Source organism: Chrysemys picta, chromosome 7 (assembly GCF_011386835.1).
Source record: "Chrysemys picta bellii isolate R12L10 chromosome 7, ASM1138683v2, whole genome shotgun sequence".
Classification (NCBI taxonomy): domain Eukaryota; kingdom Metazoa; phylum Chordata; order Testudines; family Emydidae; genus Chrysemys; species Chrysemys picta.
The window spans coordinates 20,353,071-20,378,659 of NC_088797.1; the positions used below are offsets into that span (position 1 = coordinate 20,353,071).

General features: G+C 42.8%; 2 protein-coding genes across 3 annotated transcripts in view; one reads left to right on the forward strand and one right to left on the reverse strand.

Moving 5' to 3' along the window:
- TMEM43 (transmembrane protein 43) lies at positions 1 to 17,732 on the reverse strand. 2 transcript variants are annotated; one of them, XM_008168024.4, is made up of 12 exons: positions 17,150 to 17,732; positions 16,065 to 16,214; positions 14,233 to 14,367; positions 13,185 to 13,279; positions 10,699 to 10,748; positions 9,226 to 9,295; positions 7,074 to 7,144; positions 6,736 to 6,857; positions 5,907 to 5,981; positions 5,713 to 5,814; positions 3,686 to 3,803; positions 1 to 2,489 (listed from the first exon to the last, which is right to left on the reverse strand). In XM_008168024.4, exons 1-12 carry the CDS (start codon positions 17,159 to 17,161, stop codon positions 2,287 to 2,289), a joined length of 1,203 nt encoding a protein of 400 aa, XP_008166246.2. In that variant the 5' UTR covers positions 17,162 to 17,732; the 3' UTR covers positions 1 to 2,286. The 2 variants fall into 2 exon arrangements, with proteins under 2 accessions (XP_008166246.2, XP_023960759.2); XM_024104991.3 differs by having other exon boundaries at positions 17,144 to 17,385.
- Positions 17,681 to 25,589, forward strand: part of CHCHD4 (coiled-coil-helix-coiled-coil-helix domain containing 4) — a 19,871-nt gene continuing 11,962 nt past the window's right edge. The window contains exons 1-2 of the mRNA XM_005288431.4: positions 17,681 to 17,901; positions 24,352 to 24,450. Coding sequence (XP_005288488.1) covers positions 17,880 to 17,901; positions 24,352 to 24,450 — 121 coding nt within the window. The 5' untranslated portion in view covers positions 17,681 to 17,879. The remainder of the gene's footprint in view (positions 17,902 to 24,351; positions 24,451 to 25,589) is intronic.

The following is a 25,589-nucleotide window of genomic DNA, read 5'->3' on the forward strand; positions in this document are numbered from 1 at the left end:
CATCTGAGAAACTTTTTTTAATAAAAACATACAAAAGTTCAGCACTTTGACAGAAAACTGTTTCAAGAGTCTCCATTGTACAGTAGCTGAATGCAGGTTGGGGTTTAAGTTTTAATATATGGAGATATACCTATCTCAGAACTGGAAGGGACCCCAAAAGGTCATCGAGTCCAGCCCCCTTTCACAAGCAAGACCAAGTACTGATTTTTGCCCCAGATCCCTAAGTGGCCCCCTCCAGGACTGAACTCACAACCCTGGGTTTAGCAGGCCAATGCTCAAACCATTGAGCATTGTTAAACACATTGTTCCCTAAAAGGAAAACACAATTTGAGGTACTGGAAGATATACTGCAATGATTAAGTAGCAGACAAACACTGCGTAAGTTTATTAATAGACTATTTGTATATCCAGGCAACCTACCTAAGAGCCTGTTCCAATTGACTTCATTGGGAGCAGAAGAGGGTCCTAGAGACTTGAAACTGAACCAACACTGGCTGGATACCAACAGGAATAAAAGGGCACCACTTAATTATTGTTCAGTCAAGAAGCAGCAACTGCCCAAAGTTAATTTTACAAGCCATTCTATTTTGTGCAAAAAAACCCAAAACACTTTCACAAATTGCCCCCTCACTAAAGCCTTGGATTCTTATCGTGTAGTCAACTTTTAAATAGGCCTTGGGCTGTTAGATAAGTTACTAATGCTAATAAACCTAGTACCTACAGAAATTGATTTTAAAAATCACATGGCCTGATTTCTTAAACATGTCAACTGTATGTGTTAAGTGGAGTTAAGGACTATGCCTTTCACATTCCTCAGCTTTGGTGTAGTTTCTCCTGTTTAAGATCCCAAGCAAGCAAAATCCCCTTCTTCATCCGTTAGATATCTTCAAGTAAAATAGTGTAGCAAGGGGAAGGAAGCTTTCTTGAAGTTCTTAACTGGACTTTAAGGGATAAGATTTTGAAAATCAAGGTTGAGGTCCGTGAGCTGCCACGTTCCCGCTTTGTGCATGGAATTAGGTATTCTTCTTAAACATCAGTTGTGCTTACAAAAGTGGAAGCATAGGAAAAGCCAGGCTGAAAGACAGCCCCAAGTTGTTAGAAGCAAATGCACTTTTTAAAATAATACAGAAGGGGTTCCAAAAACAAATACTGGTGTTAGCAGAAAAATGTAAACATGACTCAGTGAGAGGTTAGATGTGGAGTTGCTTCCCCCCTAACATGACAAAGCTGAATATTTAGGTTACTAAAGTTTACAAAACATTAACTAATTTTGTAATGATTTAATTTCAATTAAGGTGTTTAAGTATGAGGCAGTTGCAAACCCTGCAAGAGAGTGTTTAAATCCAAACACTACAGCTTATACAAGTACTCAGTTTGTCTCTGATGCATCTTTCATTAGCCAAATGAAGTGAAATAAATGGGAAAACATTACATCAGTTTTTAAGTACAGGAGTTTACACTAGTTTTACAGGTTACATCAGTTCTTCGTTTCAAGCTGTTATGATTTTTGACCTTAGACTATCCCTTTAAGCAGGTGGAATTTGAAATCAGTTTTCAAGTTTTACAAAACAAGGTAGACATGCTAGCAACTTGAAGCTGTCTCATTTGGGCACCCAAAGGGTTCTGATTCTGAGTAGGTGAAGGCTTTCTGAAAATCAGGCCCCTTTAAAATGTAACAAGTTGAGCAGTCAAAATCACTAATTACTTTTGAAAACCTTACACATTATACGTGGCTTTCTAACTACTGAAAACAAATTAAATGCATAACACAGCTTTCACTCAGATGCAAGCAGCATTTTGTCTACGAACACGTATTTCAAAACATTGTCAACATAAGACTATTTCTCTGTGTACATAAGAAAATAGAGGGAATAGTTAAATGAGAGGCAGGCACACAAAATCTGCTAGAGATTGCACATCATGGATTGCTTAATTAAATCTGTCCCTATTCCCGTGTAAATAGCACACACCACTGTTCTTTTAACAAGTAAGGATTGGCAAATAATTAAGTAACAAATGCTGTTTCCTCCCCTAAATACACAGAATATCACCCACTCCAAACTGCAGCTTCTACAGTTACATTTTCTCATGGATGTATAATAAGCATAAAAAAATTGCATCTTGGTCTCCTACTGGACTCTCTAGTGCAGGGAGTCAAGATTCTGAACTGTAATGTGCCTTAAGCATGTCGTAATAGCTTGAAACATGATAAATGCACTGGGCTTCAAAGGATAATAAAAAAAAACAGGATTCAAGTGCAAGGGAAAAAAAGGAATTCTTCCATCTTCACTGATGCTTCTTTGGTGGAACCCGGGATTTTGCAATCACAATAGGAACGGCAGACAGCAACCCAATCAGTAGAGCCCATAGTGGGCGGTAGAAGAGCCACCCCACCGAAATAGTTAGCAGGGAGAGTGAGGTGGCTATACAAAAGGCAAAAGCTTTAAGTCCAATATCAACCAGATCTCGAACAACAGGAAACCAATCCACTGTGGTTAGGAAGAAAAATTAAACAGAAAATGAAACATTTGAGAAAGTGAACAGCTGTAAGATTTAATACTGCTAAAAATTTGTGGTTAGAGTCCCCATACAACTGCCAGTGAAATCAACGGAAAGACTCCCATCCACTTCAATGAACAATGGATAAGGTCTTTCCACAGTCCTTTCAATCAGAGGATCTCAGATCACTTTACAAACATTGACAAGGAAAGCCTCAACGTCTCTGGGAGGCAGCTATGGGTCATTCCCCTTCTCTTCAGATAGGGAAAGTCAGGCAAAGTAGTTAAATACCTGTTCCAAGATACAACAGTAATTGTATAGCAGAGCTGGGACTAGAATCCAAAGCCTCCTAGTGGCCAAGCCTGTCCCATATCTACAAGGCCATCCTTCTGCTTATGTTTAAAATACATAGGATAGATGTGTGTGAAAGGCACAAGAGGAAAGACTAGGTATAACTGGTCACATTTCACTGAGAACTGGAAATTGCATAAACTTCCTGGAAGAGTCTCAAGTACCATGAATGTTTTTCTCAAAATATGGGATAGATGCTATTTCAGAACAAGAGGTAGCTCTGGAATTCAATTTATGCAAGTTTAATGTAAAAAACGCTCTTTTGCCAAGTTTCTTCTTGTAACATTTGCCTTAAACTAAAATACAAATAATTCAAGGACCATTTTTTTGTTCTGTGTTTGTACAGCGCCTAGCACAGTGGTGGCCTGGGACTCAAGGCATTACTGCAATACAAATAATCACAACAATTCAGACTTCAGACATGGCAGTTCTGTATTTGGAAACAATAGCAGGTCTGATAGAGATGCATGGGGAAAGTCTTTAAAGAACCTGCCCAGCTTGTGTTATCAGTCTCTGACTTTGGTAAGCACCCGCTGGGGACTAGACTGAGAGACGAGACCATGAATTGTGACCTAATCCACATTTTAAATTACATGGGTTCAAGTCTCAAAGTTCTGATCCAGATTTCATATACCCACAAAGCAGACGTTTGGATCTGGGATTTTGGGTCTGATCATTATCGATTTAGAGGCCAATAGCAAAGTTCAGATCCCGATTCAAATTCTCCTCCCCACAAAAATTCATTTGTTTGTGTTGGTTATTTTATCATTAGGATCCAGTGTTTTGAGTCCGCTCCCATCTCTAAACCGAGCTCCGTTTCTAGTAACAGACTTACCCAAAGTGTAAAGGATTCTGGTCATAAGGTTGATGCCTACAAACATCGCCAGCCAGCCAGCTGCACGGAGACCCCAGGTCTTCATGGTGTTACTTTCATGCTCTTTTTGAAACACCTCCTGAAACCCAAACACTGTTATACATTGCCCATTTCTGGGTTCCTCCAAGCCCCAAATCCTGCTGCTTCCTGAACCTTATGAATAAACACATCACAGCTGATCATGCTTGGAAATATTAATGCTTCCCAAGAGATACAGGGCCATTTGCAATACTATATTGGCTGCTAAAAGTGTGGCTTTTTTTCCTAGCCCAACATGTTACAGCAGTGGCCAAACGGCAGGGCCAAGGGCATCTTTGTGGAGTCCTAACTTGGTTCCCAAAATTTTCTGTCACACCTTGTGACTAAAGGTGAGGACACACCTGAAAAGTGCACAATTGTTGTTGCTGATGAACTCAAATAAGGAGCATCCATTTCCCTATCAAGAGAGAATCAGATAACCATTTAATCAAAAACTAGTGTGCTTACACCTCTGTAAAGATTGCTGCCTTCTCTCTCTCCTTATTCAGACACGCACTAAAATCAGCAACCTCCATTGGGACCAGGGAAAATTGTAAAAGAGCTGCATATTAATTCATTTTGTTGTTTTTATTCAGAAGAGATACGTGTGTTTTGCTGACTAGAAATGTGGGCATGTTTCAAAAACAAGACACTGCCTAGCAAACAGTTTTAGTAAAGGAGATTTTCAGAACCACATGTACTACATTAATGAATTAAGTTCACACATGCTTTGAGATGCTCTGCAACTGCTTATAAAGATTTTATAGTAGTAAGACATCTCCTGGAAACTACTTGTATCCTGTTTGGACCAATTTCTACATTGGTGGTGTCTCTGTTTCTGCTGAAGTAAAAATATATTAAGGTTCACATCTTACAATGAAAGTTGTTACTATTTCTTATCTCTTTCCAGATCAGCCTGAAGCAAGAGCCAAGTATCAGGGGGTAGCCGTGTTAGTCTGTATCTACAAAAACAACAAGGAGTCTGGTGGCACCTTAAAGACTAACAGATTTATTTGGGCATAAGCTTTCGTGAGTAAAAACCTCACTTCTTCGGATGCAGGAGCCAGTTCACCTGCTTTTGGGAACTCAAATACTTGGCATCAAGGATCTTTGCAGCAGGGCACAAAACCATCACTAATGGGAGCCAACCTGCCAGGGGAGTAAGTGAATCACCAAACTGCTGGAACATGCAGGGTTTATTGGAACCCAGTTAGTTGCCTGAGGGTTCCTATCCAACTTTACTAACAAATTGTATTTAATGTCTAGGTCCCTTAAAAAGGAAGGATTTTGGAAGGGGTGGGGGTGGAATTACAGGCTTTAATTAAAGAACTAACTTTTTTAAAATATCACCTTCAGAAAGTATTTGGGTGATCATGAAACAAACAGATGGCAAACAATGGGGTGGGGGCTAAGAATTTACAACAGAGTTGTTGTAGCTGAGTTGGTCTCAGGACATGAGAGAGGCAAGGTGGGTGAGGTAATCTCTTAGGTCCACTAACAGACATTACTGTACCCACAGTCACTCTCTCATTTACAGCAGAAGTAAGCAGTAGCAGAAGGAAGTTATTTTGTTTGGTAACTTTAGCCACAAATCACTATTTAATGAGCAAGAATGAAACAGCCAAACTGGCTACTGCTAATAGGGTAAGAGTACACAGAGTTTGCAATCTTCTGAGACAGAGCAAAGGTTAGGCATACACAAAGACCAGGGTGAGGGGGAATGAGGGAGGTGGACACAGGCTCACAACTTTCTTGCCCTCCAGCAGTGAGATTAGAGGCAGGAAAGGCAATACTCAGACCAGATTTCTCCTGTCCAGTAGCAGACTGGTAACTTACCACCTGATCTTTCCCCTGCAAATGGAATGTGAAGAGGGAGGCAACTCACTGTCCCATTCCCTGCTTCTTGCTACCTCCTCTAGTTTCAATGCTAGCTGTCTCCAATAGTTTACTCATGCTGCGGGATAACTCACCTCAGCAGAGAGATCGCCAGGATAAAGAATCTGCAGAATGTCTCCAGACTTGGTTTGGTATGAAACCAACTGGTCCCCTCGCTGACGAGCAATCACGGTCACCTTACAAGAGGCAGAGGAACCAATCAAAGGGCTTTACTTATTACAGCACTGGGGCCTTAGGGAGAACATTACTGGAGAACCTGAAGATTTACCACATCTGCTGGGTCCCGGTGGGACTTGTCTCCACTCAGACCCGCATAGAAGAATGAAACACGAAGGTCTCCCACCTGAAAATAGGGAAATCATCATAAGTTAATAAAGATTTACTTCAATAAAAGATTCCCAGTGAAGCCACTCTGCACGGGAACGTCATGGGAGGATGCTGTGCCATAGGCTTTGCACCAGCATGTGAGACAGCCAGGTAGGATTCCTGGGTTGTGATTTTTCCAGGCTGGGTTGGCAGAAGGGGAAGGCTGCAGAGACAGCACAGCTCAAGTCCCAAAGGAGAGCAAGCTTTATGCCACTTTCCCCTCTGTCTGATTTAGGAGTGGCAAGGATGGGCTCCCAAAGAGAGTTACAGCTAGCTCTCCTCAGCCGCAGGCAAGCAGTGCCAGCCAGCATCAACCTGGCTCACTCATTACTACGCTCAGTTCACTTGCACTGAGCAGACCTAACTCAGACAGACCAGTTAGACACCGATGAAACCCACCTATGTGAGAATAGCAGTAGCCCTGCTCCTGTTTCTTTAAATTTAAAAGCATCTTCTTAGCCTGTCAGTCTAACAAGCAGGAAGAAGACACTCAAGAAAAAGAGGAGGGTGAGGGCAGGATCAGAAGTTCCTTTGATATACAGAAATTAATCACTCTTCCATTAACTCTGCAGTCAGAGCTAAGTTGACAAACTGCTCAGCATTATGACTTCCATTGATTTCAATGGGAGACGAGAGTGGCGTGCAGCTTGCAGGATAAAACCCTACTTTTTCTTCGATGAATAGATTTTAGTGGCTGCCTTGATGGTCTTTGCAAAGCCCCTTCATCTTACTTCTGGACGCCCGGGATTCTCGCTGTGATAAAAGTAATCTCCTCTTCGAGTAATGTCAGCATGCGGATCCTCCAATTTCGACAGGCTCATCTGCTTAAAACTGTCAATTTTCTCAACAAGACCTGAGCAGAATAAAGAGCCAAATGTAGGTCTCAGGTGGCGCATTGACTTCAGGATCCATTTTGTTAGCCCTAGACAGCCATTTAAAAGTCCGCCATCCCAAAAGAGAATGAACCAAAAGCCATCCGCAGTGCAACGCCAGTGAACTTAATGGTGTTACACCAGTGATGAACTTGACCCAGTGTGTATTTGTTATACAAGTAAAAAACATCCCTTACCTTTTGAAAGAAAGAAACTGCCCACCTGGACATCAGGAGCAATTGCAGTGAAAGATTCCACAGCCATGGCACTTGGGGGGAAGAAATAACCTCTGTATAAATTCTAGTATTATGAGCACACTCTTGTCCAACAATATAGAATACACAGAAGCACAAAATACTATACGCATGCTGATAGAGACAGACAAAGACCTGTGAGTGTGAGAGTGTCCCTGTGAGTTAAATAACTGCCATGATGTAAAGATAAATACATTAGAAGATTGTTAGGTGCTCAGATACGACAGTAATAGGACCATTAGTAGTTACTAAGGTCAGAAGGGGCAATTATGATCATCTGGCCTCATTCCTGCATAACACAGGTCAGAGAATTATACCAGGTGATTTTTCACATCTAGCCCATAACTTCTAGTTGAGCTAGAGCATCTCTTTTAAAAAGCCATTTAAGACGTCACATGATGAAGAATCCATCACATCCCTAAGTAACTTGGTCCAAGGGTTAATTACCATTATGGTATAAAAAATGAATCTTATTTCTAAGTCTGAATTTGCCTAGCTTTAGTTTCCAGCCACTGGATCTTGCTATGCCTTTGTGTCTGGTAAATTAAAGAGCCCTCTATCAGAAATCTTCTCCCCAAGTTGGGACTTAAAAACCATGATCAAGTTATAGTAGTAGCAGAAGCCCCAGTAGTTCTGGAAGCACTTACACATGTGCTTAACTTTACTACCATGAATAGTTCCATTGATAACTCATGATAGTAAAGCAAACAAACATGCATAATAAGTGTTTGAAGGATCAAAGCCCAAGATACATATAGAGAGAGCACCCTATAAAAGAAAGAATAAATTCAAAGACCATATCTTTTCCCTACAAACTTGTTTCTTAGAGTTTGAGTCTCTTACACTTATAATAGTTAATGAGGGGATAAGGCACTTTGACACATTTAAAACCGACTTGAAAGACATAGGTTCCCATCAGAAAGGCATGAACTGTAAATTTTAGTGTTCAAATTGGTGGGTTTGAGTCAGGCATGTAACTCATTTACAATTGCATTCACAGCTTTTATGGCTTGCACCATTTGACTCTGGGCTGCTACATATTTTATTGTTATTCCTGTGGCAGTCCTACAAGCAGAATGTGATTTGCTTTCAAATAATAATCTTAATGGTAGATCTGGTTGGAAAATGTCAATAAAAAAATAAAGGAAAACTGACACAACAGTCCCTCCACCCTGCCATGTTTTCTGACCAGCTCTAAGTTATTCGTATTGCTCATGGTGCCAATTTGTTAAAAATACATTGAATATATTGGAAACAAAATTCCACTTGCATAAAAATGCTTCAGTTTATGGGACATTTGTGAAAGTCCAAATCTCCAAAACAAAGACGCAGAGATTTTGCAAAATCCCAAATGTCCGTTTTCCCACCTATCCTTATAGACATTCTTTGCCACATCACACCACTGGAAAATGCTCAGATACTACCATGTTTAGGGTAGTATAAGAACCTTTATGTAATATTATTTGTATTACCATAGTGCTTAGGAGCTTCTAAATCAGAACCCCACTGTGCTAGGCACTGTACAAACACAGGACAAAAAGAAGGTCCCTACCCCAAGGATCTCACAAGAATAACTCAAAAGTTAATAACTCAATAAGTCAAAATGTGGCAGCAAGGAGTAATTAAAAATAAATTATGTCTTGAGTGACTGACACAAACCAATCTGTGATCTTGCATATACGCTGTCAAAAGATGCGTGCACTATTGCATCTGGCATGACAATCACACGGGATGTCATTCTATTTTTGTATTTTTAATAGCTCCATGCTTCACTGATGGATTATGAAAGTCAGAAAGGAATCCTTTCTAGTTTTCATACTTGTAGGCAGCTCACTCCAGGGGCACAAGAATACAGTTGGAAGTCAGGAAGACCCCCTGCCTATTAATTATTAGTTATAATATAAATAACTTAATCTTGGCTCCACTGTTGATTCACTGTGATACCCTTGGGCAAATCCCCTCCCCCACCGTGTTTGTATCTCAGTTTCCCCACCTATAAAATAGCAATAATTCTCACTACCTCACAGAGTGCTGTAAGGATTAGTCAGTTAGCATGTGTATCAAATTCAAAATATTATATTAAAGTCAGAATTACCTGGGGTTTTTATGGCCAATCTCTCGATCAAAGTTTCTGCTGTTCACAACTTCTGATTTCCATTCAGTGTCTAAGGAAAATGGGACAGAAGTTGGGAAGAGAAGAGAAGAGTTAAAAACACTAAAATCAGGAATGTTCTGCTTAAATGCCACAGACGGAGACAAGCTTTAGGCAAGGTGCCTTATACTTGCAGTAACATTCTTTACACCAAGATGTACATTTAAAAAGGTTCCCTATGTACACCTACGTCTCATGACATATTTATAAAGGAATGGAAGGATTTAGGGAAAGACTACCTGGTGTGAAATCCTGGCTCCTCTAAAGTCAAGGGGAGTTTTGACACGGACTTTAGTGAAGCCAGGATTCCACCCCGGTTCCCATCACTGGATGATTTCTGGCTGGCTGAGAAGGGATAACTGTTCTGCTGGAACAAGCTGGTTCAGTGTGGAGATCCAGCAGACAGAGAGGGGAAGAAGCCCCAGTAGGACACAAAGTTGTGCTACTGTCTTCACCGCAAAGAAACACAAAGCAGCTTCTTGAGATGCTCAGTATTGGCTCTGGCAGCTTCCTTCTTACTCCTGCAGCATTATCATCTCTTCCCTCTTCTTTGTGCAGCTCATCTGCTAAATAAGGAAAGCTCCATGTTTCCATGCAGGGACAAAGACAAAGCAAGGGATCCACATTAAAGGGTGAAGTGGGGGTGCTTGCATGGAATGCTCTCTTGTATGACCTACTGACAACTATTGGATGGAAAACACCGGTCCAGTCTATATTAGTTCCCTTCTAATGTAGGGCAGCTCCTTTAGCTCACAGCCACCAGTTCTGCTCCTGATATATCTCCATATCAGGGAGCTCTATATTCCAATAGGCTGATGGTATTTTTTATAATCATGCACATGCATTGTTACATACCCACATTACATGCCCATGTGCTTGAATCAGGGACAAATGAGGCTCAGAGACTAATCTCCTGAGATGTGATGACTCAGAGTCAGAGTATTTATTTTCTGCCAGCGGGTAGCTCAGAATAAGAGGAAAATAATCCTCTCTATTGCTTCTGCCAGATGTGCATTATAGTTTTTGCCAAATGCTTGTCAAAAGGCGGAGGCACTCAAGATACTGGGCGTTTCCACTGGCTGACACCAGTGCCTGAGCAGTCTCTCAATACATCACATATACAGTATGAAGTACACATGCCGCTCCTCCCAGTCACCCGCTCTGACTATCCAAGCCTGAAGACATTTTGGGATTTCTCGGTTATTCATGAACAGCGTCCCAGTTTGGTCCTCATCTCAATTACCTCATGGAACAAAGTCTCTGCCATTTGCTAAGGGAGCATGGAATGAATCTTTCCCTGTTCCTCCAAACCCCATTCCTCTCTTCCTAGTAGGGCACTATAGGACTTATTTTTAAATCAGCATGCAAACCACATTTTGAATTCAAAGGGGGAGTACTGTGCATTGATAAACTTACTATAAGAATATCTTGTTTCTTTCTTAACTTCGCCGTTCTCCTCATATTCTCTGCAGGAAAAAAAACACACACAGCATGAAGGTCAGGACAGGGCCCACTGTACAAGTGAAACTTAAGGAAGCCCATGAGAAACCAAGCACAAGCCAAACTTACCTTTAGAATGAAGTGAACATTTCCCTAAATAATGGATTCTGAACAGCAAGGTCAGGGGGGAATCCTGCAGACAGGTATCATGAAGTGGCACACACCCTGCCCTTCCCATAGAGCTAACTGGAAGGGAGGTGTCCACTAGATTAGTGGTGGGGAGCCCGATATGGGAAGGACTGAGAACCACTGCCCTAAACCAAGGACTCTTACTGCCATTAGCATCATATGCATATTATAGGTAGTTACTCTGATGGCAGTGTGTAGAGTACAGACACCTACTCTAGAATAGAGACAGTACCCAGCTAGCACAGGTATACGTAGCGGAGTAGACAGTGAGGCACAGCTTTGGTGAGTAGAGTAGAGATTCCTACATCCCTGAACCCTACAGTATATACCCCACATAGCTCTATACCACACCCAACCAATGCCTCCCATGTCTACACTGCTGCCTCCCTGCTGCCAGAGCCTTTCCCTCCTGCAGTGAAAGGCTCCAGCAGCGGGGAAAGGCTCTGGCAGAGGGGAGCTGACTGTGAAGCCCTGGAATGTGGCGCGCTACACACTGCAGTGACAAGTGCGGCTGTAGCTGCCTTTCACTGTGGCGTATAGCTACACGTGTGGTGCCCATACTTTACACAGTGCTGTAAATGTAGACATTCTCTAAATTGGGGACCTCTTGTTTTCTGCATCTTCATAATTTTCTAGATGATTGTTTTCTGAGTGTTATAACAGTTTCCCAAATAGTGAGTCCTGATTCCATACCCAAAGCTACAGACATCCATAACAAGTTTTTATGATAACAAATTCTGTTGTTGTTTAAATGTCAGTAAAATAATCAGTAAATAATAATAATAATAATGCTTTGCTCTTCCATTGCACTGGTCAGCAAAGCAGCTAAAAGACCTTTCCTACATTCACTCTTGAAAGTTTCACAGCCCACTGGGACGAAGGTGCCACTAAGATTATTACAGGCAAACTCCAATGAACTGAAAGTTTTGGATGACCCCGAGACATTTAAGAAACTGGAATTTACAGAAATTAATTTTGTTTTTTTATATGACTGTTGACATTGGGGGGGGAAGGGTAGAAAAAGTTTGGATAATCCAAAATTCAGATACTGTTTTTCTCGTGTAGCCATTTTATAGATGGGCGAATTGAGACAGAGGAAATTAAGTGACTTGCCCAAGGCCACATACTGAGTCACGGCTGTTGGCAGGGCTGAGAATATAACCCATGAATCTGGATTCCCAGGCCTCTGTTCTAACCAGTATATCATACTAAATATATTTTAAAACATTTTAGGTTATGTTAAGATTATGGTATTGATTAGACACTTTCACAGAGTTTAAGGCCAGAAGGGACCCTTAGATTATCTAATCTGATTAAGTTTCACCTAGTTACCCATTCACGGCATTCCAGCCAATGATCAAGGGCTGTAGTTTACCACAGAATTCACATCTTAAATTGTGGGTTTTACTTGTTCTAAGAAAGTTCATCATCATTAAGGGGAGGAAAGAAAGAATCCATGTTTAACATGGAGAGGTTTCCAGATCCACCAGAAGCCATTTAAAATGTGTTTACTTTCTGGCAAAGGAGGTCAAAAATGAGCTTGTGCCGCCATTCTCGAGTTTGAGAGCTCAACAGTGGGGAGGGTTCAGCAGGGCGATACCAGAAAGCGTTCTCTACTCTGCAGCTAGACTTTGCATTTAAAAAACTTAAGACATCAGGAGCAAATGCTTCGAGATTATGGGCTGCAAAATGATCAATGCAGGGAGAAGTCTTAGGCAATACTGAGCCATAGAGACTCATGAGAGTCAGCAGGGTTCCGCAGGGGCACATCCACGTTGATCAGTCTGTACGATCCTTAGTGCTACTTTAAAAAAATATCATGATTTCTATACTTTTTAGAAAAGTGTATTCAACCATTTTTGTAAATTATTATAAATTATGCATGTGTGGATTCTACGGACATCAACAAATTAATATTCCAGGAGCCTATGGAATTGTATCAGAAAATAAAAGGTAAAAGCCACAGCTGTATCTTAGATTTCAAGAGGTCTGATATAGTATTATATGAGGTTAGGGGATGGGGAAAACATTTCACATACTGCTGGAGGTTGTTGGGATTCTCCTGCAATTGGATCCACCCGCATAGAGCTCATTACGGGATTGGGGCCATAATCACTAAACCAAAATTAAATGTAGGGAAAATTAAATGAAATTGTGAAAACCCAAGGGCTCTAGGGCCATCACATTATCAAAAAAGGTAATTAGCCAGCGCCTTTTCCTTAAATTGTGATTGGATTCTGGTAAGAAGTCAAAATAATGAGCCTATGACTTACTTGGAGTCTTCATACTCTACCCATTGATACATTTCCACCTGACGTTTCAGTTTGACAGCCTGGATGGAGAGCCCATAGCTGGGATCAAACAAAGGCTATAGGATATAAATAAAATACAAGTCAGTCTAAAAAGCTGCATCTCAGACAACTCCAAACTGCATTTTTTCATTATCGATTCCAGCAGAGCAGATACTTGTGAATTTATCTTGGGGAGAGCTCACTTTATTGTGATGAAAAAGTAAGGGGCTGTCATGTAAAATTTTTCCTTCCAAAACACTCTGAAATAAAAAGAAAAAGGCCCCAGTGACATACAGCAAGACAGATGATGGAATAAAAGTATAACAACGCCTCAGGAAAAGTTATTTCTCTGAATTTCTAAGCTGTAGCTTCTTTCATCTGAGGATTTTGAAGAATTTTACACACATTAATTAAGCTTCCCAAAAACCACATGATAAGAACGTATCTCCATTTTGTGGATGGGACACCACATTTATCACTGTCAAAAGTATGTGAAATTTCATGAAGCCACAGAGATATCTCAGTGATGGATAGGATGTAAAAACCTTTAAAAACCGGGAGGCCTACACCCTATCTGCTTATACCACTGGTGAATTTGACCTGAAGAATCCAAGACAGCAAGTCATTGGCACAGCAAGGAAATTGAGCCAGGATTCCTGGTTCTCACTTCTAACCATTAAACCATGCATGAACCCATTTGAAGATAACCTTTTATTCTTTTCTGCTGGCCGCTATTCCATCACATTCTCTCTTGCAAAAAGAGCTGACCACAAACATCACCACTATCTCTGGAATAACCCAGAAGATGCACAGCCTCTGCAGCATAAGATTCTCAGGAGTTGTGTCTTCAGGAATGCACAGCTGGCTCCCAAACACACAGCACAGGAATGGGGAGGAACATTTCCAGATGGGAGGTTTACAGCCCACAGTAGTATTTCATATCAAGCAAGTATAGATTTAATCTGGCAGTAAAGAGTTTTCCTTCCTTTTAGTTCAAGCATTATTTTCAAACCAACTATTGTTTATTTACCTTTGATGTTCTAAGGGCACCTGACAAGTGCACTAGTTTTCCCTCATTCTGTTGAAACACGCTGTGAATATTGTCAAGAGGGACCACAAGAGAAAGCCCCTCATCAAGGGAAGTGGCCGTCTTCAAAGCTCGTCCCTGTAGTCAATTAAAAGAGAAAAAAGAACATGTGGAGGTACAGTCACAGAGGGCCACTTTGTTAGTTTAGTAGGAGTTGGGGCCACAGCTTCCATGAGGTGCTAATAGGTTCAGCCTCCATGCATGTAACCAAGGAACACATCTGCATTTCCAAGCTGTCACAATCTTATGTCTGATACTTAAGAGAGTAGTACTTATGTGTGAAACTAACCCCACCAATGTTAATGGAACTACTCATGTGCACAGGGATTACTCCCATGAGTAAGAGTTTGTGGGATAATCAGACTAGCAATAACAGGTGGCACCCTTAAAAAAACCCACTACCCACACATGTAGTTCTACTGAAGAAAACAGAACTGCTCTTGATTTACACTAGCATGAGAGCTCAATCCAGCAATCCTTATGCATGTAACACTCACAATGACTTTGATGGATGTTGCAGGCACATACAAGTTGCAGACTAGGACCCTGAAATTACTCTCTCTCACCTTTTACCTTACCTGTTGTTTTTGAATAACTGTAATGGTGGTACTATCGTGACTCTGTTCCACTGTCCAATTGTTCTGATTTACTATCTAGCCATTTTTTCTTCCCTTATTTTCAGATTATTGTTCCTTGTCCTACCATCTCCTAAACCTGTGAACAGTTCCCTTCCTTCATTTATATAGCGATGGTTAGAAACTGTAGATGAAAATCTGAAATACAATTTCACAAAATTCTGCTCCCACCCCAAAGTTTCCAACCAGCGCTAAGTATAAAGACCTTCAGGATAACAGATTATGGCCTCAATCCCGCAAACTCTTACGCATGCACTTAACTTTACTACCTATGAGTAGTCCTGTTGATTTCAATGGGACTTCCCATGGTAGTAAAATTGAGAACATAATCAGACTAGGAATGAATTAAAATAGACGGTTTGACATAATGCATTAAATAACCTTAAGGATAATTTATCTGCCCAGTTTGGCTAGATGTATTCAGTTCCTTTCATGTAAGCAGAATCAAGCTAACTGAAAATTCAGCCTTGCAATATACCAAGAGAATGAGGAAGCAATGAGAGAATAAAAACCAGGCTAGATCAAAATGATCACCCCGCTCGCTAATGGTAAACCATTTTCTGAGACTGGTGACACAAGTCAGCTAGTCATTCTGTGCTCCTGCAGCACATCAGCTCCCTCCTCACTACAACTGCCTCTCAGCTGTGCAGCACGGAGCAGAAATTATGTACACAAATGAGGTGCACTAGCACACAGCACACACATGCAAGTGCATGCAAACTCTTCCAACCACACTCGTCATGTGCTGTTGACCCACCTTTCTCTGCACTTCCCAGTCAATCCACTCCACTGCCAATGGATCTTATCTTACTCAGTCATATTCTCTCTCTACTCTCCACACTCAGTTCTAGATAAAATCTCCATATATGGCTCTACCATCCCATCTCATATCCCGCTGTAACACTCCCATCTTCTAGGGGGTGTTGCAGGACCAGCCTGCAATTCAGGCTCTCCACATACAGGCCACCTCTCTCAAGTGTAAATTACTAATGAATCCTGGAGACAATCTGAACAGCTCAGCAACATAGTGTTACAAACATTGTAGCAAGAAGAGCTTTGTCTTGAAGAGCACTGGACTTTGGGCATAGAGGTAAACATGGACTTGAAAAGAAAATCAAAAGTCAATAGTGTTTCACTTACCTCATTGGTAAAAATAAGGTAGAAAGAGAGAGAAAATGCCGCAAGTCCAATTAGCATCCCTCCAGCAGTGTCACTGAGTCTCTCCAGAAACCCTGGCTTGGGCTCACTTGTGATTTTAACATTTTCTTTCTTGCTGCTTGTGTCAGAGAACTGGTAAAGAAAAACAAACACTAAATAACTTCTTAGCTAAGGCAGAAATTGCTTTGCCACTTACGGGGTCCCTGTTTAAAAGGCACATCTCCTAATTTAGAGCAAACCTGATCTCTGTCCCAGTTAAACATTTGTCTCATCTCACTTTTATTACTTTTAGTTATTTATACCAGAAAAACTGTAAATAAACTGAGGTTTATTGAATGAGGTAATTTACACAATAATAGTCCGGTGTATTCTTTAAAGGTTCTTGAGCTATGTTTTGTTAGGTTTCTTATTTTGTGTCAGTAGCACATATTTGGGCGTTGGCAGGTTAAATTATATTCCTGGCACCTCTACCACATAAAAGTGGAGCTGTGACTAACAGACAATATTTTACATTACTATGGGATAACTGACAGTATTTTTCAAAAGTAAAGACCACTCTCCCTCTTATGAAGCATCTTGGGCAATAAATGGAGACAGCCGATTTGATCTAAACAAATATTATTCTATTGTCTTCAGATTAAAAGCAAGATAATATTGGAGTGGAGGCACTCGGTAGTTATATGGGTGGTGAGGAATAGCTAGAAATAGTTGTATAATTGCTTTAGGTAGCTAAATAAGATTTGCAGGTTTGGGGATTTTTTTTAGAAAATGCTCAGGAAGGGAGTGACCGTCCCACCACTTTTTGTTCCAATGTGAGCATTGCATGTAGGATATAAAAATTGTGTTATAGCCAAACTGCCTCTTACAACCACACACACACTTCCCGCAGCACCACGAAGCTACCCAGTTAAAATACTACACGGTAGAGGGGCGGGGAGACTACGAGGTGCCACCGCGTCCCGGAGGGAGAAGCAGCCAGCGGGCAGGAGCGATTCAGCAGCGCAGGGAGGTGGTAACGTGAGTTATTCCCGGACAGACGAAGGCTCCCTACCCGGACTCACACTTACATGCCCGGACATCTTCAGCCTCAGCGGGCGCGGCTTAAGCCCGGGCTAACGCAGCGAAGACAGACACCCGCGCTGAGCTCGCCCCGCCAGGCTCCCAACCCCGCACCGCCCCAGAGACCCCTCCACTGCCCCGCTCCCCGATGCACAGACTCCGAGCGCAGCGCAGCGAGAAAGTTGCCGCCCTAGGGCTACACTGTTGCACATAGAACTTTAGCCCGGCAGCTGAGCCCCAGAGCAAGGCATGCTGGGAAATGTGGTTCTAAACTGTGAGTTGGCGTAGGGCATGCTGGGAAATGTAGTCCATGCGTTGGTTCGGGCAATCGAATCCGAGCCCTGACAGAAGCTCGCTGTCCCAGGGCACGATGGGAAATGCAGTCCTGTGTCTGTAAAAAGCGCGGCAAAACCCAAAGCACGCCGGGATAGGCAGAAGGGTGGCCCGCAAAGCTCCTGGTCTTTGCTGTGGCCCCCGCTTTCCTAACTGCTCCTCCGTGGAGCTGCGGCCAATAGAGGGCACCCTCTTCGCAGCCATCAGGGTCTTGAATACGGCTCTCAATCAGGCGCGGTGCAGGGCAGCCCGGGGTCCTTCGGGGAGCGGGGTGAGAGGTCGCAGTGTGGCGCGCCGGCTGCCGCTGGTTCAGGCGCTGGCGGGGACGGACGGGTCGCTGGCAGGGTCAGTCAGTCAGTCAGTCGCCGCGGGCCGGAGCTGCGGAGAGATCACCCATCCCTCACCATGTCCTACTGCAGGGAAGAAGGTGCGTGCGCGGGGGAAGGGGCGGGCGGGCGGGCGCGGGTGAGAAGGGCCTGTTCTCAGGGGCAGGTGGGGCCGGGCCGGCGGTGGTTTGGGGGCTGCGGGCTAGTGGAGAGTGGGGAGGGGCTGGGGAAAGAGAGCACGGGTGGGGGGAGGGGAATCACAGCAACCAGGGACCCAGCGTGGGGTAGCGGCCACCCGGCGCTGCCTTCCTGCCAGCGCATGGGGACAGGCGGCGCCCTGCACCGCCATCAAGGGCAGTACTCCTGCGGGAGCCATAACTAACGGGTGCAGTGCGGCTCGCCTCAGGGGTTGTACAAATCAGGAGCCTTTTCTCCCTCCGTGTTTGCGTTCTGGTTTTTGAGCCTTTAGGGCTTGCTCGTGTCCCATTTTTATGCTTCCTTCCCCCTCCCTCTCAGTCATGACAGCTAGGAGCTTCTTTTATAACAAATACAGTTGAATCTTTTCATTCCAACAATGGCGGTGTTAAGAAATACATCAAATATAATGAGATTTGTGATAAAATAATGAGAGTTGACAACTCACTGGCACAAGATGTCTCTGAGGCCAAGAGTTTAGTAGGCATCGAATAAGGCTTAGGCACACATAGGCATGGTAAAAATACCCAGTTATGTTAGACTGTACTAACCCTTGTACTTTGCAGCATACGCCATTTTATAGCAGGGGTTAAGTAAGAACCTCTCAGGGCTCATCTACAGGTGCCTCGGGCCTGCCAACATTCTGCCTTCAGCACTTTAGGATTCACATCCCTCTAGTGCGCATTGCCACCCTGTGTAGATAAGACTTAATTGTCCACTGTCAGGTTACCTTGTACCTTCCTATGAAGGGCTGGTGCTGTCTGTGCTGGAGATCTAATACTGGGTTATATGACCACTCATTAAATCTGGCATGGTAATTTCTGTGTCTTGTAGCCAGATTGCACTGTGGTTGTGCTAGATTTCACTATCTGAGCTGGGTCAGTGCTCAGATGGGAGAACAAGGAAAACCCCAAAGCTGCACAGGATGGTGTGTAAGACATACTGGGAGCATGCCTGTTTGGCTCCACGTTGACTCGGATATCCTAGGGTGGTGCTACTGGGTATTGTGCTGTATGAGGCATTTCAGAGACCTGACCACTCATCGCTAGGGTTGCCAACTTTCTAGTTGCACAAAACTGAACACCCTAACCCTGCCCCTTCCCTGAGGCCCCACTCCTGCTCATTACATTCCCCCTCCCTTGGTGGTTTGCTCTTCCCCCACCGTCACTGGGCTGGGGCAGGGGGTTGGGTTGCGGGAGGGGGTAAGAGCTCTAACTGGGAGTGTGGGCTCCAGGGTGGGGATGGAGATGATGGGTTTGGGGTATAGGAGGGGGGCTCCAGGCTGGGAGATGGGGCTGAAGGATTTGGAGTGCGGGTTGAGGCAGGGGGTTGGGGTATGGGAGGGGCTGGGGCTGAGGATGGGGGTTCAGGGTGTGGGAGGGAGCTCTGGGTTGGGGGTGTGGGCGCTGAGGTGGGGCTAGGGATGAGGGTTTTGGGGTGCAGGAGGGTGCTCTGGGTTGGGGGGGCTCAGGGGTTGGGGTGTAGGCTTATCTCAGATGGCTCCCAGTCAGGGGCACAGCGGTGGTGCTAAGGTAGGTTTCCTGCCCGTCCTGGCACCGAGGACCACGCTGCGCCCCGGAAGTGGCCAGCAGAAGGTTCTGCTCCTAGGAGGAGGCTCACAAGCAGCTCTGTGTGGCTGTTGCCCGCAGGCGTGCGCGCACACACCCAGCTCGTGTAAAGTGCAGAACTGGTGCTTGGGGTGGGGGCAGTGCACGGAGCCCCGTAGCCTCCCCGCCTAGGAGCCCGACCTGCTGCTGGCCACTCAGCTCTGAAGGCAGCACAGAGGTAAGGATGGCAATATCACAACTTCCCTACAATAGCCAGATTTCACAGTGTGTGACATGTTTTTCATGACCAGGAATTTGATAGGGCCCTGTATATCACACCTACTACTTCACTGCTATTCACTAGGCCAGTAATCCTGTCAAGGAAGGAAATTAGGTTGTTTTGGCATGATTTTTTCTTGAAAAATCCATGCTGGCTGTTCCTTATAACCCTGTTATCCTCTAGGGGTTTACAAATTGATTGATAATTTGTTAGAGTATTATTCATGGCTGCAAAGTTTGCTTGACAGGGTGGAGTGTTTGCAGTCATGCACGCTACAGTGTTTGAAATAGCAGTTGCCATGCTTCACGCATTTAACTGGTATATTTCAGACACATCGAAATGAACATTAGTAAATGTTTCACCAAACCATATACATCTTGGGATTTGTATGTGTCCACTGATGGCAATCACGTTACCAATAGCCAGGAAAGCCTTAATTTCTAATCCCACTCTCCCTGTTGACTCACTGGTAGCTTCATGGAAATGTGAGACAGAAGAGAGGCTATCGTATATCACCCTTTCTCTTCCCTCCTAAATAAGGATTGTTTCCCAATGAAGTTTCTGACACTCCTTTTGGGAGACTATTCTTCAGTCTCATAGACTTCAGTTAGAAAAATTTACTTTGAGAATCATCCTAAATTTCCCCTAAACTTTCCATTACTCTAGTTGTATACCCTTGGACCATCATAGTGAGTTCTACCTTTGTAGTGTTTACACCCCACAAATCTTATGCAGACTGTATTTTTCTATCCTTGGTAGTGTTCACAGCACTTCCCAATTTAATATAATCTGCAAATTTAATATGCTCTTTACTTGTTCATTTAAATCACTAACAAAAATATTGAATCCATCCCTAATATAGACCCCCCCTCAATAGCCTACTAGACATTTGCCTGGAATTCAACACATGTGCCATTTATCAGTACTCTTTGTTTGTGTCCCTTTAGCCAACTCTCAATCCATTTGATGGTTTTGCTCTCCAAGCCAGTTTTGAATTACTATAACTTTTAATCTTCCCTGATTTTCAGTGAAGTGAGCTGTGACCTTGGATTATAAATTAAGAGCTGACAGTTTCCTGTTTAACTAGATTTTAAACAGGATATATACAGAACTGCACCTGAGTTTTAGTTCTTATGGTAACTCAATTGCAAAAATAAATAAATTTTGACAAGTCACAGTTAAGACTGCCTAAAAGTGCTACCTGCCCTGTAGCAAATTACCTTACATGCATGCTAGAAAGACACTTCTCCCCTGTAGAGCATCAGAGGGGTAGCCGTGTTAGTCTGAATCTGTAAAAAGCAACAGAGGGTCCTGTGGCATCTTTAAGACTAACAGAAGTATTGGGAGCAGTAATTCTTCTAGGTCACCTTGACAGTAGCTGTGCCTGCCAAGATAAGACTAATCACTTCGAATGCTTCAGGGCATAAAATAAACTCCTTCCTAACCCCTGTGGTGTCTGCCCTACATCAACCCCCAGCTCCAAACGTACATCATTGTGCAACTCTACTCCAGTGATGTGCACCTTAATAAAATCTAGCTACAACTGATTAGATATATTATGGGGTTTTCTAGCTTCCTCTGTTGGAGGAGGAATATTGGACTATGTGAATAAATGGTGTAATGTTGTACATAGTTTCTTAGTAATTGACTGGTCATTGTTTTTTTTCTATGCTAAACTTTAACCAGTGCTAGCTAGTTAATATTTTGAAAGACTATAAAAAAAGTTATCTGGTGTTTGATGTGTGAGAAAGATCAGTGGGAAGCTAGTTACTTTGCTTTTAAATTATGTTGTATCTGTATATGTGGCAAGTGCAGAGGGGGTTTGCAGGTGTTCTTAGCAAGCCAATGGTGCCTTATGGCGTTGACCTTTAAAGTTCACCTGAAATTAGCCAAATATTTGCCATTTTTAGCTGCCTTAGTATATTCTAGCGGAAATTCTGCCTATATGCATCAAGAGAATATGGTTTGGGTCCTGTCTTTATTGTCTAATGAGACACTGAAGTCCATTGCGGAGAAACTAAATGAATTCTTTGCATCAGTCTTCACGGATGAGGATGTGGGGGAGATTCCCAAACCTGAGCCGTTCTTTTTAGGTGACAAATCCGAGGAACTGTCCCAGATTGAGGTGTCGTTAAAGGAGGTTTTGGAACAAATTGATAAATTGAACAGTAATAAGTCACCAGGACCACATGGTATTCACCCAAGAGTTCTGAAGGAACTCAAATGTGAAATTGCAGAACTACTAACTGTGGTATGTAACCAGATTCTGTACCAGATGACTGGAGAATAGCTAATGTGATGCCAATTTTTTTAAAAGGCTCCAGAGGTGATCCTGGCAATTACAGGCCAATAAACCTAACTTCAGTACCAGTCAAATTGGTTGAAACTATGGTAAAGAACAGAATCATCAGACACATAGATGAACACGATTTGTTGGGGGAAGAGTCAACACGGTTTTTGTAAAGGGAAATCATGCCTCGCCAATCTGCTAGAATTCTTGAGGGGGGTCAACAAGCATGTGGAAAAGAGTGATCCATTGGATATATTGTACTTGGATTTTCAGAAAGCTTTTGACAAGGTCCCTCACCAAAGGCTCTTAAGCAAAGTAAGCTGTCATGGGGTAAGAGGGAAGGTCCTCTCATGGATCAGTAACTGGTTAAAAGATAGGAAACAAAGGGTAAGAATAAATGTTCAGTTTTCAGAATGGACAGAGGTAAATAGTGGTGTCCCCCAGGGGTCTATACTGGGACCAGTACTGTTCACATATAAATGATCTGGAAAAGGGTGTACACAGTGAAGTGGCAAAGTTTGCAGATGGTACAAAACTTCTCAAAGTAGTTAAGTCCCAGGCAGACTGTGAAGAGTTGCAAAGGGATTTCAAAAAACTGGATGACTGGGCAACAAAATGGCAGATGAAATTCAGTGTTAAAAAATGAAAAGTAATGCACCTTGGAAAACATAATCCCAACTACACATATAAAATGATGGGGTCTAAATTAGCTGTTACAACTCAAGAAAGAGATCTTGGAGTCATTGTGGATAGTTCTCTGAAAACATCCACTCAATGTGCAGCAGCAGTCAAAAAAACTGACAATGTTGGGAATCATTAGGAAAGGGATAGGTAATAAGACAGAAAATATCATATTGCCTCTATATAAATCCATGGTATGCCCACATCTTGAATACTGCGTGCAGATGTGGTCGCCCCATCTCAGAAAAGGTACCAAAAAGGGAAACAAAAATGATTAGGGGTATGGAACAGCTTCCATGTGAAGAGAGAGTAATAAGACTGGGACTCTTCAGCTTGGAAAAGAGACGATTAAAGGGGAATATGATAGAGGTCTATAAAATCATGACTGGTGTGGAGAAAGTAAATAAGGAAGTGCTGTTTACTCCTCCTCATAACACAAGAACTACGGGTCACCAAATAAAATTAATAGGCAGCAGGTTTAAAACAAACAAAAGGAAGTGTTTCTTTACATAATGCACCATCAACCTGTGGAACTCTTTGCCAGAGGATACTGTGAAGGCCAAGACTATAACAGGGTTCAAAAAGAACTAGATAAGTTCGTGGAGGATAGGTCCATCAATGGCTACTAGCTAGGATGGGCAGGAATGGTGTCCCTAGCCTCTGCTTGCCAGAAGCTGGGGAATGGGCGACGGGATGGATCACTTGATGATTATCTGTTCTGTTCATTCCCTCTGAAGCCCCTGGCATTGGCCACTGTCGGAAGACAGGATACTGGGCTAGATGGACTATTGGCCATACTGGGTCAGACCATTGTTATGTTCTTTTATAACTTTAATTCTGAAAGGTTTTTTTGCATAAAGGGTCACTAATTTTTTTATTGTGGTTCCTAGGTTTCGCTGAAATAAAATAATAGTGGGTCCCAGAGTAATTTCTAACCCCAATTCCATGAATCCTAGCAGTTGACTCCGAATCTCTGATAGATGGACATCTATGGTAGCCATGAATCCCTTCAATGAGGACCCCTCTACATCTCCCCTGGCATCAAGTTCTATTGCCTAACTGCTCTTATAAAGATGTGAATATTTTTCCTAAATTACCCTGCTGTATCTTAAGCTCATTATGTCTTGTTCTGTCCTTGTTGATTAATTAGAATAATTGATCCCTGTCCTCTTCATACCATCTTTTATGTATTTGTAGACAATTATCCTGTCTCACCTCAGTCATCTTTTTTTCTAGACTGAACATAGCCTGATTCTCTTAACCTTTCCTTCTAGGTCTTATTTTCCAAAACCTTTTTGTCATTTTTTAGCGGCTCTCCTCTGAACACTCTCCAATTTGTCTTTTTTAAAAAGTGATGCCCAAAACCAAACACTGCTCCAATTGAAGCCTAACCAGGGCCAAGTAGATCAGACTCATTAGCTCTTAAAATGAATGCATCTGTTTACATGCACAACAGTTCAAAAGCTTGTACTGTGCAGCGGCTTTGTAAATGGCTTGTTTTGTCTCAGCTTAATCCTTTTTCTGAACTCTTGCTTTTTGTCTTTCCTTAAAATGTTAGGAAAAGACAGAATTATATTCGTGACCAAAGAGGACCATGAGACGCCAAGCAGTGCAGAACTGGTAGCAGATGACCCCAATGACCCTTATGAAGACCAAGGTCAGTAACATTTGGTAAGAGGATGGTAAGACATATATTTAACAATGTAATATATTTGTGTGGCTCTCATTCAAATTAGTGGAGTAGGTCCTCAGAGAATCTCTAAAAGCTAGGTCAATCTCTTTCCTAAGGCAGTACCATTAAACTTACTTGTAACTTTACTTTAACTTACTTTTTACTTTTAAACTGAGACCTAATCCTTGTCTAGATGTGTGACATTCCCCTTTGGTGTTATCTGGACCGTTGATCTGCTAGGTCACTCCAATCCTTGACTCTGGGAGCCAGCCTTACCCCGCTCTGCTGTGAGAATCCCCACTCCTAGGCTGTTCACACACAGCATCTAGTATATAAGCTGCTCCTTGGATTGTGCAACCAAATGACACTAGCCAATATCTCTGGCCCCAGACACAACCCTAGGAACCTCCGTCTTGCAGTGTCCAGTTATGCCTGCTGGACGTTGCAAGCTTATATGAGTTCGTCAATTTAACAAAGAAATTGATGCGCACCAGGCTTGTTATCCCAAGGGGAGTCTCTGACATGCTTCAAACCAAGCACACTGCTTCAGGTAGAACAAACAAACAGATTTATTAACTACAAAGATAGATTTTAAGTGATAGGTAAAAAGTCAGAGCCGTTACCAAAATAAAATAAAACATAAACACGCAGTCTAAACTCTCAACCCTATTAGACTGGGCAACATCTAGATTAAGCAGTTTTTCTCACCCCACTGAATATTTCAGTCCTTAATATACAGGTTTGTTCCTTAAACCTGGGCCACTCTCCTCTGTTGCAGTCTTGTCTTCTCAGTGTCTTAGTTGCTTGCAGCGAAGGTGGGGGCAGGAGAAGGGCCCAGTATGTGTCCACTCTGTCTGTTTTATACCGTCAGTCCATGTGCTTGGGGAGCACAAGTCCAGGCTTGTCTGGGGGCATTGCTGAGTCTCTCCAAGCAAGGTTGAGCAATTCCCCTGCTGTGGCCTCATGCAGGTGAGTCATTGCATTGTGGTTCCCTTGCTGGACAATGGCTGTTGATGGGTTGTTTGACACCCCGCCTGGGTGTTGGTTACTTTCCTTGCTGTTGCCTCTGGGGAGCTGATATCTGGCTGATTCCCCAATTTGCAGCATGTTTTAGTGACTACCAT

What these genes read in the sequence shown, in the direction of transcription:
- TMEM43 (XM_024104991.3), bottom strand. An exon ending in GTAGAGTATGAAGACTCCAA is followed by an intron (nt 10,749 to 13,184) that starts GTAAGTCATAGG and finishes TTTTTCCTGCAG; the next exon opens with AGAATATGAGGAGAACGGCG. An exon ending in ACCGGGACCCAGCAGATGTG is followed by an intron (nt 5,815 to 5,906) that starts GTAAATCTTCAG and finishes GCCTCTTGTAAG; the next exon opens with GTGACCGTGATTGCTCGTCA.